Here is a 16945-nt window from a genome sequence, read left to right as displayed (position 1 = left end):
ACCAAAAGTAAATCACAGCCTAAAATATGTTCTATGTAGAATACATCTCTGGTGTCCATAACTGTAGCATCAAGTACTTTCCAACATTTAATGTAGGGCTGTCTAACTTCTAAGTGGCCAGAGGCTGCATGCCACACAGGCCACACTGTTGAGGGGGGGGCACATGCACCCCCTGAGCATGGTGGTGCACCCCCTACAAAACGGCGCCGCCAACACTGTCAGTGGCACCTTTGGGCGGTCTCCACTTGCCACTGCTCCCCCACTGTCGACACCACAGGCGGCATCTGCAAGTGGTCAGTGATCCCCACTGGCTGCCACCAATGCCTCCTGCAGCGTCTGTGGGTGGTCACCACCCCCCCGCCGCTGACAGCACTGGCGGCATCTGCAGGAGCTCCCACTTACCTCCATTGTGCTCCTGCTGCCACACTCCCACCACCCCCATGCCCTGCCAGCCACCGGGGGCATGTATTGTTCACGCCCTGATGCCATGGGCTGAAACGTTTCAACCCCTTGGGACAGGAGCCAGAAGTGAAAGCTCATGGAAGGGGGAGCTTAGACACCCCAGCTGCAGCAGCAGCCAGAGAGATAAGGTTGGCAGTAGCCAGGCAGGAGCTGAGGGACCAGGCAGGAACCCAGTAACTCCTTGCAGGCTGCATGTGATCACTAGTTGGACAGCCCTGCTTTAATATATTTATTTTCACAACACCCTACTGGAAAGACCATCTTTCCCACCATACAGAGGGGTAACTGAGCTACAGAAGTGATCTGTCCAATGTCATACATGGAATCTGTGTCAGAGTACAGAACTGAACCACATCTTCCACATCAAGAACAAAGGCTAAACTAGTGGACTACCCTTACTTTCACTACGCTATATCTGGAAAGTGGCTCCGCTGTAGTCTTAACTTCCATTTCATTATCCTTCTCCCCAGTACTGTTCTTCCTGCACCATCATGGGTGGAAATTCTGACCAGCTGAAATCTGTTTGCATTGAACATTATTGATTTTCTCCAACACCTTGCCCAATATTGAAAGTGTGCCAGTAAAGAAGAGTGAGCCTGGGGTGGGTGTGTCTGTGGACAAGTGCTTAGCTACTAGCTGCTTAGGATAACTCTCAGTCTGGCATCACGTAACAGAGAGAGCTCAGGGAATGAAGTAGATAGAAAATGATCCCCATAATTCAAATAGCTGTAGGTCTCATTGCTTTTTATTTTGTCTGGAATTTTCTGTGTGTTCAAAGGGCCCGAAGCAAACTTCCTCCTGGACCAGCACCGCTCCCTTTAATTGGTAACCTGTGGACAATAGGTTTTCAGATTCACCATGAAACTCTCCTTAAGGTACTGTGTCTCTACATATTTATTGCCATGAATAATTAATTCTGAAGGAGCTGTATCATATCTGCAGCTGGAGGGAAAATACAGCATTTTGCCTCCTCTAGCCAGTCTCTCTGGTCTCCCTCAATGCTTAAATGCAGAGCTATCATATCCTGTATGTAAATATGAACAAAACCTCAATCCTAAAGTCTCACTATGGGACAAGGCTTAGTGCTTTTGAGTGGTTCAGTGGCAAGCTGAGAACAATCATAAGCAACATCAGTTGCAAGCTGCACAAATCACTGAACCACCCAGTCAAAACTAAGGGCGCGTACATTCGGAGAGGTTAGGGGAGGTTAGATAGATAGCATTAAAAATGGCCATGTGATCTAAGGTAAGTTGGGATGGGAGGGGCTAGCTGGGGGGTTGAGGGGATTGAGGGGGCAAGTGGGCTCTGGTAGGGGGACCCAGGTGGGGTGGGGGCAGGCAGAGTCTACAGGGGGGATCAGGGAGGCAAGCAAGGCTGGTGTGGGGGGGAGGGGTTGCTGGACTCCAGAACGGTTTGGCAGGATGTTGCTTGTGGACTCCATGTGGGGCTTGGGAGAATGGGGCACTCTCTCCCTGACTCCCCATGACCAGGGGCTATTTTTATCCCCCTGACTCCCCCACATCCCCAGACAAACAACCCCCGCAATGATTACCCCTCATCCATTCTGCCCCTCCCCCCACCCCAACTTACTTCCTCAGCTCCCAGTATCAACAAATGCTGATAAAACTGGCAATAGGAGCGGCTTCCAGGATGGCAGTTTGGTGAGCTGGGGTGGGGGAGTGTCTGTCTGGGAGTGAGCAGAGGGGCTGGGAGGCTAAAAATAGCCTGGTGCCAGGGAGGGGGTAGGAAAAGCGCAGCCCTGGGGCTGGGGCCAGTGGCTGGGCTTTCCCAGGCCCGGGGCTGCACTGGGAACTGTACAGAAGTTCAGTTAGATCTGTCTTGCCAGACCTGAGCTAAGTTAAACTAACTTGGAGGTACAAGGCGCAGACAGAAGTGACAATTTTCATCTGATCTGGCCAAAGAAAGCAGTTTATAGCTGTGACCAAACATGGGTGCATGGCTTCAGACAGCTTAAAAAATGGCCAATCAGGTGAAAATCTGAACTCTCAACGCATGAGGGATCAGACAAAGATGTTTCAAAACAGAGCATTTTCTGTAAATTGTGTCTGCCTGTCTGCCTGTCGCTGATCTCAGAATGGGAAGGGGGAAAGGGAGCAGAGGGAGTTCAGTCTGGGAGTTTTCAGCCCCTGCTGGAGGTTGGGATGGGTGTACTGGAGCCCCCCTGAGGTAGGGGGCGGGGCTCCAATTCACCCACCCTGTCCTCCAGCATCGGCTGGAGAACCCCTAGAATGAGCTCCTTCTGTTCCCCTGCCCCCCTCCCATTCTGAAACCTTTGCAGTCTCCCAGGTAGGAGGGGCCACTGCTGGAGAAACCAGGTGCAGGCTCGCAGCCAGCTGCTAGATTCCCCTCCCTCCTGGAACCAACAGTGAACTTCTGTTTGGTCCAAGGGATAGCTGTAACTCAGAACACTTCCTGAAAAGCATTCTCAGTTACAGCAGGGAGCTGCACTTCTGTCTGCCCCCTTTTACAGTTACCTTAGATTGGGTCAGCCATTTTAGATCAATCTGTCTTGAACTTCTGTACAGTTTGCTCATAGATCCACCCAACTAATGTAAGATCCTTACCTGGGTGAACTAAGTTAGATTAGGTGGCCATTTTTAACATAATCCAGTTTTCCCCTAACCTCCCCAGATGTCTGTATGCAAACTAAATGCCCCATAGACTCCACAGACTCCTCCATATGGTATAGGCTACAGACAAAAAGGGAAGACAGAGAAAGATAACTAATAGAGGGAAGAGACATAGCTTCCTAGATGTAGAAACCAAATCCCACAATCCTTATTCAAGCAGATGTGACCACAGATACAATCCACACTGGCCTGCTTAAAGCTTGCAAAGAGTAAAGCCTATGGGATTTTAGTTACTAAACAGAGACCTACATTATGTAATATAGACACAGCAAAACAGCTGGAGCATGGAGCAGTGCAGTGCTGACATTTCATGTGTTTCCAAGTGCTTTCTCTGTTTCTTTGGATAAAAGGGATTATCTGAAGTGGTGATGCATAAATGAGACATGTAGATAAATGTAATCTGGGATTTCTTCACACAAATTGTAACTATTCTACTCTCTCTCTGTATATATATATATGTGTGTGTGCATGCATACATAAATACACACACTATTGAACACTAATGCTATATATACACTACACGCACAAACACACACACATTATTCTGTATACACACACACATGTAGACCTGATCCTGAGAACTTTACTCAGGCAAGATTCCTAAAGATTTCAAAGAGATTTCTGACCAAATAAAGATGTAGCAGTTAATAACTGCCCTGCATCATTATGGCATAAAGCTACATCATCACCATGGCAGCAGCAAAAGATGCTGGGACTCTGAGAAATGCAATATTTCCCAAGATTCTCTGGCACCATGGTGAACAAACTATATGCATGGCTAGCTAGGAACATCTAGTATGTGCTCCTTTCCATAGCTGGTCAGAGCTAGGAGGCTGTGACCCTGCCTCACCTCGATCCATTTTGGAGGTGATTTGTTCCCATGAAAATATTAGTAGGTAGTAAGACAACTGCAGCTGTTGCTGGTTTCTACATGTGGATTCAAAGGGAGAACTAGAACAAAGGGAGTTTCTGCCCTTTTTACATCTGGCCCCTTTAAGATTAAAACTTAAGAGAGAAGTTTAGCTGAAACTCTGGCTAAGTCACTAACATCCCAATGTTGCAGATGCATGCGGTGCATGCAGTAGGACGTTCCTGTATATAAGTGTGCTGTCTCTACAGTGTTTCAAGAGGGCAATCTGACTGATTTTAGAAACATTCATTTAACTAAAATGCTCACAATTTAAAATGCATGTTCAACTGAACTTTTCAGAGGCAGTAAATCATTACAAACCAACCTGACTCCCTCCCCATTGAAATCAGTGGCAGTTAAATGACCTCAAGGTGGATGCCCTCACACTAATGTAACTTGTTAAAATACATGTTAATCATTACACAATATTGTCCCGTAAGTTCAGCAAGCCAGGAATGGAGTCTGTTTTTCTATTTTAGTTCAAGTTTCTATCACTGATCAATATTTTATTTTTAAAAAGAAGCATCACCCAAATATCTGGGTACCTGCCACACCCGTGCACTCTGAGGTTCCTTCCTGCTCCCACCAATAGCGCAGAGCCCCAGCCCCAGCCCTGACACCGGCCCACCCGCCATGCACTCTGGACATGCCCTGGCCAGAACAAACCAGCTGGAACCTGTGCAAACAGCCCGGACACCGGCCTGCCCCATGCCTGCTCCAAGCTCACGTGCCTATGCTGAGCAGCAGCAGCAGCTGGGCAGAAGCTGCTGTTCAGCATGAAGGAGAAGCGGCACCTCCCCCTCACCACTGCTGGGCCCTTCTTGCTGCAGCTGCCTTTCGGCCTCTCTACACTGCTCTGCTTGGTGACCCAGAAGCGATGGTGACAGCAGCAAAGAAGAGCTGCAGGGTATCCTGGGTGTGAGCTCTGGGCAGCTGCAGCAAGAAGGGCCCGGTAGCAGTGAGGGGGAGGGACCACTTTTCCCCTGTGCCAAGTAGCAGCTTCTACGTGGCTGCTGCCACTGCCACTGCTGCTCAGCGTGGGCAGGTGAGTCTGGAGCAGGCACGGGGTGGGCCAGGAGCGGGATGTGTACGTGGGTTCCAGCTGGTCTGAAGCTGGTCCACTCCACTGGTCAAAATGGTGTGTGTGATTAATGCAATTAAAAAAAATAACATATTAATTTGTTTTTGCGTTAATTGCATAAGTTAACTACAATTAACTGACAGCCCTAGTTTTTTGTTTTATGTTTTTAATTATATGCTTAAAAGGTATTTATTTGCAATGTAAGTGAGGAATCATGGAAGGACAGTAAAAGTGTATAACCAGGTTCAAAAAGGGGTTAGATGAATGTCCTTGGAGGACAGGCCCATTAAGGACACATCCATTAATAGTTATTAAATAGGCAGGCAGGGATTTATCCTGTGACATCCCTAAACTGATGGTAGTGGATGCCACGGGAGGAAGGACAGAGGATGCATTACACTGGACATGTCCTGTACAAATACTCTTCCTTTACAGCGGGGGGCAATCTTTTTGGCAGGCACGCTAGATTAGCCGCACATTCTTCTCTAGTGCCAGTGATCCCCTTTCCCTGCCAAATCTGCTGCTCTGCTTTCTGCGTCCTGCCCTATCTGCTGCTGTACTACTTGTTACCTACCCAATCTGCAGTGTACCACCTATGCCACTTGTAACACCTGTTCTGTAGGTTTGCTACTCCTACTCTAAAGCAACTACTGCCACTGCCAGAAACAAGATGATGGACTGTCAATCTGACTCAGTATGGCATTTCTTCCGTTCTTAATCAATGGGTCTTGTCCTTAGTTATGAATCCATGACATTCATGGTCATTCTTGACTTGGCAGAAGCAATTTCCCTATTGTAAGTCTAGCTCCCATGAAAGTTCTCTCTCTCTTACACACAGGAGCTTCACCCTATTTTCTTTACTGGGAGATGAAGCCATATCCAGCTTGCATATGTTAACCTAAGCCTGATCTCTTAGGTAGTCCACGCAGATCCCACTGAAAGATGTCAATATCAAAACAGAAATCTTCCGCTGGATTCTGCATTCAGTGGAGGCCCATTATGAAGCAGAGCATCAGGGCAATATGTTCATAGAGACCTATGCTGCTAAGTAGAAGAACTACTGTGTTTTGTCTTACTAGGAACATTTTCAGGATGGGTGATGTAGCAGGGAGCTTGGTGCTCCTGGTACTTTAAAGGAAAGCAGGCTGCAAGTGAGGCAAAGGACAATCAAGGGAGCCACTTGACCCAAAAGGGGCTGGGCTTGCATGATACAAGCCCAGGCCTGAGTTGTGCGGGCAGTCTGACCTGGAGCCATGGAAAGAAGAGCTTCTGAACAGAAGAACTGCAGCAAAGCTCCTGACTCACACCTGAGGTGGGATAGGCAAGATTGGTGATTTATGAACTGAGACTGTAGAGGTGGTGGAGGTCTCAACTGGCCCAGAAATGGGGCCGGGGCCCGAGAGATAGGAGCCAAGGCCAAGGAGTAGGGCCACAGTCACAGAGTGATGAGAGCAGACAAAGTCAGGAACTCTGAGCTTGCCAGGGTCGAGAACCAGGGTCAGGGACCTGGAGTCTGCTAGATGCGAGAATCAGAGTCAGGGACCCTGAGTCTGACAGAAGTGAGAACAAGGGTCAGGGACCTGGAGTCTGCCAGGGGTGAGAACTGGAGTCAGAGATCCACAGGCCACAAGGGGCAAGAAGCGGGGTCAGGGATCTGGAGTCCACCAGAGGCGAGAAGCAGGGTCAGGGACCTGGAGTCTGACAGGGGTGAGAACCAAGGTCAGAGATCTGGAGCCCGCCAGGGTGAGAAGCAGAGTCAGGGACCTACCCTGGGGCAGCCTCCCTTTTTCTAAAAGCATAATTATATCAATCAGGACTTGTAGTAGAGATGATATCTTTTATTAGACCAACAAGATTTTTGCAAAAAAAAATCTTTAATTGCAAGCTTTCAGGCACAAACACCCTTCATCAGGCATTGGAGAAAAGATTGTAAAAGTTCTCCTGGGTAGAAATGAAAGTTCATATTTCACAGGATTTCACAGGACTTCACAGAGGAGTCAATAGATGGAAAATTCCTTTAGGCAGTCAGTTCATAGCTGGTATGGAGCCTCTCACCTCCTGTGAGGATCTGTGATGATACAAATTACCTTGAAACAAAGGCAGGAGCGGGATCTCAGGTTTCAGGTGGTCACAGTTGCTTCCCGCTTGGGAAAATAGGAATATTTCATTTAAAAAAATCAGCTAAAATTCTATATCAATTGTATCAATATTCAATATAATTATATCGAGGCATGGCAGACAAGCAGAAGGGCAGATTGCCCAAAGAAAGTAAAAGTGACAAGGGCTGAAGGTTGCTGAAGGGCCATCATGGCCACTCAGTTACAGGTGATTATTCCTAGATCAGAGTTACAATAGCCAAATTTGGGAGTCAGAACATATGCTCACAGTGATCCAATACGATAGGATGCAGTTTCTACGCATAAGTGGAAGTGGGCATTATTTGGATATCCTAATAGCCAGAGCGGAAGAACTACTGAGGAGCCGAATAGGATCCCAAGGCTGTAAGTATATATTAGAAGGAGCAGGCAGAAGCCTCTTACAGATGAGTATATTATGGAGAAGAATAATTCTTTCAAATGCTATTCTCCTCCTTGCATGACTTTTATCTTGTAAGGGTACAGCTTCATCCAGTTGCTCTTCATACAGGTGTTGATCTCTGCTAAAACATCTGGGAGATGGTGCTGTTTAGATCTGCCACAAGGGACATGCAGAGCTGGATACTATCTGTACTGATGGCATTTCAGTCAATGTTGTCTAACCAGCTCCACCCCGTGGCTTCTTACAGATTTGAGTCTTATGGTGGAAAGGACTAAGAATTCCAGGATTGGAGGATCAGTTGCCCATAATAACCCTCAGGTTTTGATTTGAGATAACAGTTGAGCTGTGTTTTCTATTTGATTTTTGGGTTTTTCAGAGACAGGACAGAAGTATCTAGTGATCACTGTTATCTAGTATTGCCAAAAACTCCAGCACATTTCTACTTGTCAGTTTTACCAGAAGAAAACTGTGCACTAGAACAATAAATGCTTTTTTCTATGCTAAGCCAGAGTCAGAAGCCTAAGATGGTTCCAGCAGACTGGCACTCCCAGGTGGCACCGAAGACTGTCTTTACTAACTTGCTGATGAAAGAGAGTCTGACATCGGACTAATTAATGAAGTCACCATTATCAGGCAATGGCTTCTTTAATGTGGTGGGAGGTAGGACTTCCTCTTCAAGGAATTCCTCGAGCAAAGGCTGATACTTTAGTCTTTTTTATACTCAAAAGCTCTCTGAAAGCTACACTGATGTGAATGGCTTGTGGTGACTATAATAGACAGGGTGTGAATGAAGTACCTTTATTAACACTTTCACTCCTAAGCTACTTGCTGGGCTGTCTTTTCTAGAAGTACCAGGGGTTTTGAAATGTGGTGAGCTCTCAAAATTCTTGAGTATGGACCATGGTATTAGCGTCTTGTGACTTGAAGACAAAAACTGTCTAAAATAGACAGCAATCAGATCAGAAAATTGTGAGGAGAGAGGGAGGAGACTGGGATGCTTGCATTCCTCATGTCAATGCACAGTGGAGGACGTGGCCCCCTCGGTGCATGTGTGGAAAACTGGAGGTTGCTGGTGAGACCTCTGAAGTAGTGAAATTTAACAGATTTCCTGTTTTTCAGTAGGAGGCAGTGTTTTAAAATGGATTTTGTGAAACCAGGGCAAATTCCTGTGTGGATGCTCTTATTTCAGTTTAAAATGTAACTTATTCTGGTTTAGCTGAAACCTTTTCCTAGTGGGCATAAATTAAATTTTGAAAAATTGTAAACTGATATAAGAAGGTCCACCCAGAATTTTCACCAGTTGATCAATCTCTGCTTAAATGTACTCTGAGATTATACAAGTGCAACTTTGCTCTTGGACAAGCTGGGAGGGTAAGTTGCCACTAGGTCTGCAGCACTGGTCAGACAGGTTTCTGAGATGCATAGCAACTCAGGCACCTTATCTATAACCAAACTGTAAATGCCTTGCCAGTCACTGATCTCATATTGACCAGCACATAGTAGGTGCTGGTATTCATCTGATTTGACCTTGTGTGGAGCAACAGTCTGTGTCTTGTGTGGTGCTGGATATAGTTGTCTCCTGACCACCTCATGGCTGAATTTTCCAGTGTCTAGCTTGTCCTGTCATGACTTGTACTAGAGAGGGATATAAGACAGACAGCTGGCTAGAGTGGTGGTGTTGGACTGCTAAATGCCTGTAGAGTGGTATCTGTGCTCAATAGTGCCAAGATCTAAGTTCAGACAGTGATGGGAGTGGGGAGGAAGCTTATAGCACGGCATAGCAAGATCTTGCATAAGTACAATGCCTTGTGGTGGCAGGTAAGGAAGAAGAACCACCCTGGCTTGTCTTACTGGTTCTAGGGGTTTAAGGTAGATGTTGTGTAGAACCTAGCTGTCATATTGAATGTAATATTTGAATGTTTGTAATAGTTGCCCATTAGCCAGTTTAGAAAAAGGCAAGATTCATCTTCTTATCTAGGCCATTGTTTTGGCCTATGTGCGGAAGGTTCAGGCTTTGCTCAAAGTCTTAACTTTTGAATTTTATCTTTAGAGGCCTTTAACAAGGTTAAACTAAAAACAACCCTTAAGCAAACATCCCACATTCCGAGAAATCAAACCCTAGGAGCCTTTGAAAAGATTGGAAAGAAAGGAAATCCCCCAAAATAACTAAATTCAACAAAAGAAACTGAACCCAGCAGAAATCTGTTAAGTAAGATCTGAGCCCAAATTTGGGAGTAGTGACAGGTTTGGGTAGGAGGGGCCCAAGGTGGCAACTCACTCAATAAAAACTGTAACCTATTGTCCCAATTTGGAGGTAACCTCACTTGCAGAACAACGAAGGAAGAATCGCAAGTGTAGGCCGGATCAGACTGATCACCTGAACCACCCTCTCCGTGAACACGAATCTCTTAGTTCACGCTGAAGCCGCGGAGCACCCGAAAGGGACTGAAGAAAGGAGACTTAGTCCTATCAGTATTGAGGCCAGCCCATTGAACGGTACTACTGAGGCCAACCCATTAAATTGTACTACTGAGGAATGAAACCATATTTAGGTGTTTGGCTTCTTGGAATTCTAGGATTGTAAGTATATTATGAAAAATAATAGTATTGATTCAAATTTAACTTTTAGTTATAATTGTAATTATTTTAAGGAAGTGCATTTGGAGCATTGTTTCTAATATATGTAATTATTGTGTTCTTAATGTTTGTGGTATATCTTAAAGCTAAGCAGTGTTATATGCGTAGCAAAGAATTTTAAAATAAAATTGTGTTGTATGAATTAAGTGTGTAAACATTGTGAAATTGTGCAAGTAGCTAAAAATTTCCCCAGTCAGTGCATTAAATGAATCAGTAAATTGTGTGGGATTTTCTCTATTCCATAACCCACTAGAGACACTAGCAAAGAAGGAGTATATATGATCTGCACCTATATCTCCAAGAGCAGTAAGAAGGGCCAGACTCTTTATGTAATCAGATAAAGGGAGAAGTAGAAACAGTACTTTTGTTGTGGACTCCAGCGGCTGTGACAGAGCACATGTGATGAATTTAGAGGGACCATATTTATACAGTAGTGATCAAAGCAGAATTTCCAAGCTTGGACTTTTTTAAGTGTCGAGAATATCTATGAATGTAAGCTTGTGCACACAAGGAAATCCTTGTATCTGATATAAAATTAATATCTTTAAAGGCACTGGGTAAAAGACACAATGTAAGAATTCTACTTTGTAAAGGGGAGCTATCTAAATCCATCTGGGGGGGAGGGAGGGCAGTTTGTGTATGGATCTGTTGTTGCTGTTACTACACACACGTACAGACACTCAGCACAGTTCTGCCTATGAATGTTGCAAAGCTGTGCAAGCATGCATCAGGAAAATGCTGGCAGACTTTTAAGAAATAACCTTACAAATACAGGACATATGCCAAAAACACACATTCAGATTTTATCAAATGCATCTCTGAACGTTCCACAGAAACAGAGGAACGTATGTGCCACGTGTCAAGCTACCATCATATCCTGCCCATGTGCTACAGACATTAAAAAAAAAGGGCAAATCTCTTAACAAACCATCCCGAAATCTTTTATTCAGATACTATTTTTATGTTTTTATGCCCTGAATGGTTTATTTTAGGAACTAGCTTTATCCAAGTTTTTTCTTCTTCTTCATAGGCAATAAGTTATTGCTCCTTTCTCAGGAGCCAATGTCAGAGTTTAAAAGTAGCCACTGATTTTTATTAGGGCTGTGCAAAGCTTCAGGTGCTGATTAGACTAGGAGGAGATTCAGCCCGATTCAGTGGCTGAATCTCCAAATCCGAATCGAATCAGGGGACCAATAAAAAGGTCTGAATCGATTTGAAGCTCTCTGAATCTTCAGAAAAGATTCAGAGAGCTTTGACGATTCAGGCAGTCCCTACCCGCTGCAGTCAGGAGCTGCAGCTGGACTCTGAGCTGGTAAGTGGAGGCGGGGGAGGCAGGGGCTGAAGGGGAGAGGGGACCATGGGGGGAGTCCCACTCACCAGGTGCTGCCAGGCAGGGGGGGCCATACCCCCTGCTCCCCACTGCCCCATGCTGCATGGGGGGCTCTGCCATGAGCCATCCAGCCCCCCCTCCTTCCCGCTCCCCCAGCCCCCACTATAACTGCCCTACCTGCCCCAGCTCCGGCCCTTTAAGAAAAAAAACAAAACAAGAAAAACCCCAGGACTCACCACTCCTGCAGCGGCCTCGGGGTAGAGCCCCCAACGTGGCACGGGGCAGAGGGAATCACCCCCCCGCCAGGCAGGAACCGGTGAGTTTGGGGTTCTTGCGGGGTTTTTTCTTAAAGGGCTGGAGCTGGGATGGGTAGGGCAGCCATGGATGGGGACCTAGGACAGTGGGGGGGGTGTCGGGGGGCTTGTGCAGAACCCCCTCACACAGCGTAGGGCAGTGGGGGGCAGCAGCCGAATCTCCAAATCAGATTCGGCTGAATCGATTCGGGACAGTGATCTGAATCACCAATTCAAATCACTGTCCCCAATTCAAATCACTGTTCCCCAAACTGGCCGAATCCAAAGCGAATACTAGCCGCTTCGCACAAGCCTAATTTTTATAGCTGTCTCAATTTTTGGTTGCCCATCTCTGAATCATGGAGGATGCACCTAATTTGCAGATGGAATGAGAATCAAAACTCCAACTGAAACCAGCAGGATCTGCAGCAGCTCAGCACCCCTCAACAATATCAGACCCAAAGCACCTGAAATGAGACACCCAAAATCAATGATTACTTTCGAAAAGGCTAATTAAAACATGTTGCCAAGCTCCCCCTTTAAGGGGGGGTGAAGGGCACCAGCAGGGCTAGCGAGGCTATGGCTTGGGAGTCAGAGTCCTGGACCTGCATTCTGTGAGCTAAGGGGGCAGGAGGAGCTTTGATTTTCCATTAAAAAAATCCAAAATCAAAAGCAAAATTTATAGGTATTTAGAATTTATTTTATTATCGTGATTGAGGTATTGGTAGGCTTCCAAATTACTTTAAACCTGTAAATATATCAATAAAACATTGTGTTCAACTGATACCTATATATACAGTGGCCTTTCACTTTAATCGCAGCTTTGGGGTTTTTAATTAGAGAATTTGCAATTTTTTTTATCAGGGAAAACCAGGATCCCTGTTAATAATATACACTAGGATAGAGCAATACAAGATACAAATGCAACCTAATACTACCCTCCGATGGCCAAAACCATTCATAACAACTAGGTTTTCCAAGTTTGCACTGCTATCAATAATGATGCTTACTGATACACTGACAAAAGTTGCTATAGGGTTTAAGAAAAATTGTAAATAGGAGATTATCTACTGACTGTCTTGCCTAAGAGTCTATCAATTCTCCAAGATAATACAAGTGAAGAGGGAAAAGTCATGCTTATTTTCTAGCTTGAGGTATTGAAAGGTTTGTCTTAGCACCCTTTGGAAGCATACGTAAAATGAGTTATTAATGACAAGATTAGAAAAACCCAAAGATTTCATTGAGACATTGTGTAAATCCCTATTACTCTGTGGCATCAGAATGAAACCATTGATTTTATCTTCCTGTCCTTCTAAGGCAATGTTCAAACTGCAAACAAGCCATTATGTGATTAGAAATAAAACTGGGCCTTCAGCTTCAGGATACAGCTAATTAATCCATTTTCAGAAAAAAAGGCATGCCCCACCTGTAGTTGTGTCTGTACTTCACTGTGTGCATTACTGCATTGGCAGATGGCTAGGAGGCATGGAAATATGTACACTCTGTGGCTGGGACAAACACCTGTAATTGTGCTGAACGGATTCCAAGCAGTGAAGGATGCCTTGATCAGCCACTCAGAAGACTTTGTAGACCGACCCATCACACCCTTCTTTAGGGATGTGACAGGCGGCCCTCAAGGTACTTTTCTTCTTCTTCTTTGTGTGTAAATAAATCTTCTGTTTGTGAGGAGATGGTTCAGAGGAAAAGCCCTAGTTCAATGGGAATATCTATCAAAAGCATCACCCTCTTCATAGCTACTCCCTTTAGTGATATGTAAGTTTTATATATATAGTTTCATGTGCTTTTGAAATGTTGGATCCAAATTGTGCATTCAGTACACAAAACCACTGCATTGGCTACGTGTACACTAAGTAACTCAAGTGGCATTTGGTCTCCTTCAGAAGTTACTGAGTATAGCACCGCATCAAATTACCTGAAGAGGTTTTTCCAATAGACAAAGAACCACAGATACAAAACAATAAGAATTAGCGTATACTGAACATGATCCCAGATAAAACAGCAAAGTAGTTTTATTAGCTGGACAATGGTGAAAACCACAGAATGGAGAGGGAGAAAGGAAAGGATATCAGACTTATTTCCCATGAAAAGGACCAAGTATGTGAATCTAAATTAGCATAAATGTCTCTTATTTCTCATTTAAGTACTAGCAAGAGGTTCATCAACTCAAAACAGAATCCTGGAACCATCTTAACTTTCTTCTAGTCTGTCTATTAGCAGGCCATTCATACAATTATATCTCAGTCCTTCTTTATTTTGTTGGCTCAAGGCATCATTTTTGCTAATGGCCACACCTGGAAACAGCAGAGACGGTTCAGCCTGATGACATTACGGAACCTAGGATTAGGGAAGAAAACCCTAGAAGAATGGGTTCAGGGACAAGCTCAACTCCTGGTACAGACCTTTGCCAGAGAGCAAGGTAAAACATAAATATATATGTGGCAATGTGCTGAAGTATTAATCTCACATTCAGTTTAATAGATCTGGTACAGAAAATGACTGACAAACTGTGAGTGAAAGGATACAGGGTTTATTCTCCTTGGCTTTTCTACTGAAGCTGACAATAAGTTTCCCTTGTATCAAATGAGAAGGTAGGTTTCTGTAATGTGTACAGGCATCTTCCCCCTGGGATCTGATGAAAGCATGTAAGACCTGTTGTCTTCATAACACTTTCACCACAGAAAGCTTCCTAGTTGGGTTGAAAAACCACAAGGCTATAATTACTCTCACTCTTAACTTTTGGCAAGGAGGCCTGGGCTGGTAACAGCAACAGACAAAGGTTTCCAAATTATCCCAGATATGTCGCTGTTGTTGTGAAGGGCTGTCCCCATCATTTATTATACCGCTATCCAACTTGTGATTTTCTATTTAAACACCCCCATTCTTGTTTGGCAAGATCAGACATTCACAAGATCCTATTGGAATCAGGAACAGATGGGAATACGGCTCAGAGGAACTTCATGGCCTACAATGGGACATAGTCTGTGAAAGAACTAATGATGCTCCTTCCTCTGTTCTCAGGGAGACCAATGGACCCTTCAGTCTCCATCCTTTCTTCCATCAACAACGTGATTGCTGCTGTGCTTTTTGGGCACTGCTTCTCCTCGGAGGATGACAGCTTCCAGCAACTCTTCAAGGGATCCCAGGCCATGGCAGAATTCCAAGGCACCATCTGGCCTCGAGTAAGTAAGAGATTATTTTAATAAAATGTAACTATTAATTTTCCAGAATATTCCTTACTGAGAATGCATGAAATAGGTACTCCCTGCACATTAATGAATAAGAAGTCTTGGGTAAATACAGAGCTATAAGGGCAGCACTCAGCTTTTCTGGCTTGAGAGGATTCTTCTGTTAAGTTCAGTTACAGCACTCAACTTTTCTTGCTTTGTTCTTTTTCAGCATGGGTCCTCCAAACAATCTCATGACTTTCTCTGTCCACATCAATGTTGGTTGTGCTAAAATAGCTTCCTCTGGATAGCCCCGACTGATGCTTACCTTGGGGGTCTTCAGCATCAGGTCTGCCTTGGAGACCACACTCAGGATCTTACTGTGCTACTTTTTGTCTGTGCTACTCTTCTGCTTTTGCTTTTGCTTTGGTGGTTCTCAGCCTGTTTGCCATAGTGGGCCACACATGCAGCTCTCACTGTGTTACGTGAGCCGCACCCACGCAACTGACTTCCTGTGTATCCGTTTAAAAAATGTTTTGTATCTGTTATCTGACATTAATGCAATACAAATCAATATTCTGTAATATCTCTCATTTCTACGCTGTCAAATGTCTACCAAGCACATTTCAAATGAGCTCTGAGTGTGTTAGATGGGCCACAGAAGTGTGCTGATTGGGCTGCATGCAGTCTGCAGTTTGAGAATCACTGCTTTAAAGGTTTCTGTAATAGTTCTATACTCACCATGTTAGACTTGGGCTGTGATGTCCATTCAGAAGAACACAGCAAACGAATACACCCTAGTTTTCTACCGTGACACTTACCATGAAGCGCTAGCTCAAGACATAAGTGAAAAATGGCCCATTTAGTGAACTCAGTAAGTTATGTGACCTGTTTTTGAATTCAGTCAAGGCTTCATTTTAAGACTATGACCACAGATTTATTGCAAGGGATCCTGACACTGAAAATCTGGAAGCTGCTAGAGGAAGGCACAAGGTGCAGAAAGTATACTTTCCAGCCCTTGACAGCTCTCTCTCATCTCAAAAAATAAGGTAAAAGTCAAAACAATCAAGTGTTCCCCTTCTTTTCACAAAGAATTTAACTGGACCATGAAAAGGATTCCATTGTAAACACCCTGTTTCTTGAAATGAATCAGTGCAAGCCTTGGTTACAAAACCAAGAATTCCCAACATTAATTTTGTCTGTTTTCCCCTACAGCTTTATGATGCTTTCCCATCATTGATGAAGCATCTAAGTCCCGTGTTCATGAGATCACTGCTGGCACTAACCCACCTGCAGGATCTACGTAGACTTATAAAGGATGAGATCAGGTCTCACCAGAACAGCTGGGTGCCTGAAAAGCCACAGGACTTCATTGACTCATATCTCTCTCAGATGTGGAAAGTAAGTAACAGTGTTCTGTACAGTAGAGGTGCATTGATACATTGATCCGATAGTGGATTGGCACCAATATAAAGAAAATGGTCTGTATCAGAAATTGGTCTGATATGGCTGATAATATGGCGGATAAATGGTCCATGCATGGCACAGCCGCAGTGCAGAACGTTGATGACGAGGAGCACATCCCGGCAGCTTGGAGAGCACTGTCCAGCTGGTAAGTCTGTTGAGGGGGAAGGGAAGGGATGTGGGTGAGGGAGGGAGTGGGGCTGGGACAGGGACTGGGACAAGCACTGCCCAGCTGGGTAGGGGTGACCGCAGGACAGAGCCAAGGTTTGACGGGGGAGGGGGGGTGCTGCTCCGCCACCCCAAAATTCGCTGTAGCCCCCTCAAAACCCCTGCTTCCAGTGTCGCTGCTGCCCACTCAGAGCGCAGCCCTGGCCCTGCCCGCCACGCTCAGATC

The 16945-nt window shown here is 45.0% G+C and overlaps 1 protein-coding gene across 5 annotated transcripts in view; it reads left to right on the top strand.

The window, feature by feature from the left end:
- The first annotated feature begins 4848 nt into the window (after positions 1-4848).
- The window catches only part of LOC102367744 (cytochrome P450 2J5-like), a 21931-nt gene continuing 9834 nt past the window's right edge, over positions 4849-16945 (top strand). For 2 of the 5 annotated variants that reach the window (XM_025195864.1, XM_025195852.1), the window contains exons 1-5: positions 5058-5161; positions 13375-13540; positions 14190-14339; positions 14942-15102; positions 16303-16488. In XM_025195864.1, the coding sequence (XP_025051649.1) occupies positions 5159-5161; positions 13375-13540; positions 14190-14339; positions 14942-15102; positions 16303-16488 (666 nt within the window). In that variant the 5' untranslated portion in view covers positions 5058-5158. Of the gene's footprint in view, positions 5162-10176; positions 10223-13374; positions 13541-14189; positions 14340-14941; positions 15103-16302; positions 16489-16945 lie in introns of those variants that run through there. The other 3 variants (XM_025195857.1, XM_025195861.1, XM_025195866.1) reach the window with 3 other exon arrangements.

This window comes from Alligator sinensis, unplaced genomic scaffold (assembly GCF_000455745.1).
Source record: "Alligator sinensis unplaced genomic scaffold, ASM45574v1 scaffold301_2, whole genome shotgun sequence".
Classification (NCBI taxonomy): Eukaryota; Metazoa; Chordata; order Crocodylia; family Alligatoridae; genus Alligator; species Alligator sinensis.
Note: the sequence above shows the minus strand (reverse complement) of the source record. Positions and strands in the feature narration are given on the sequence as shown.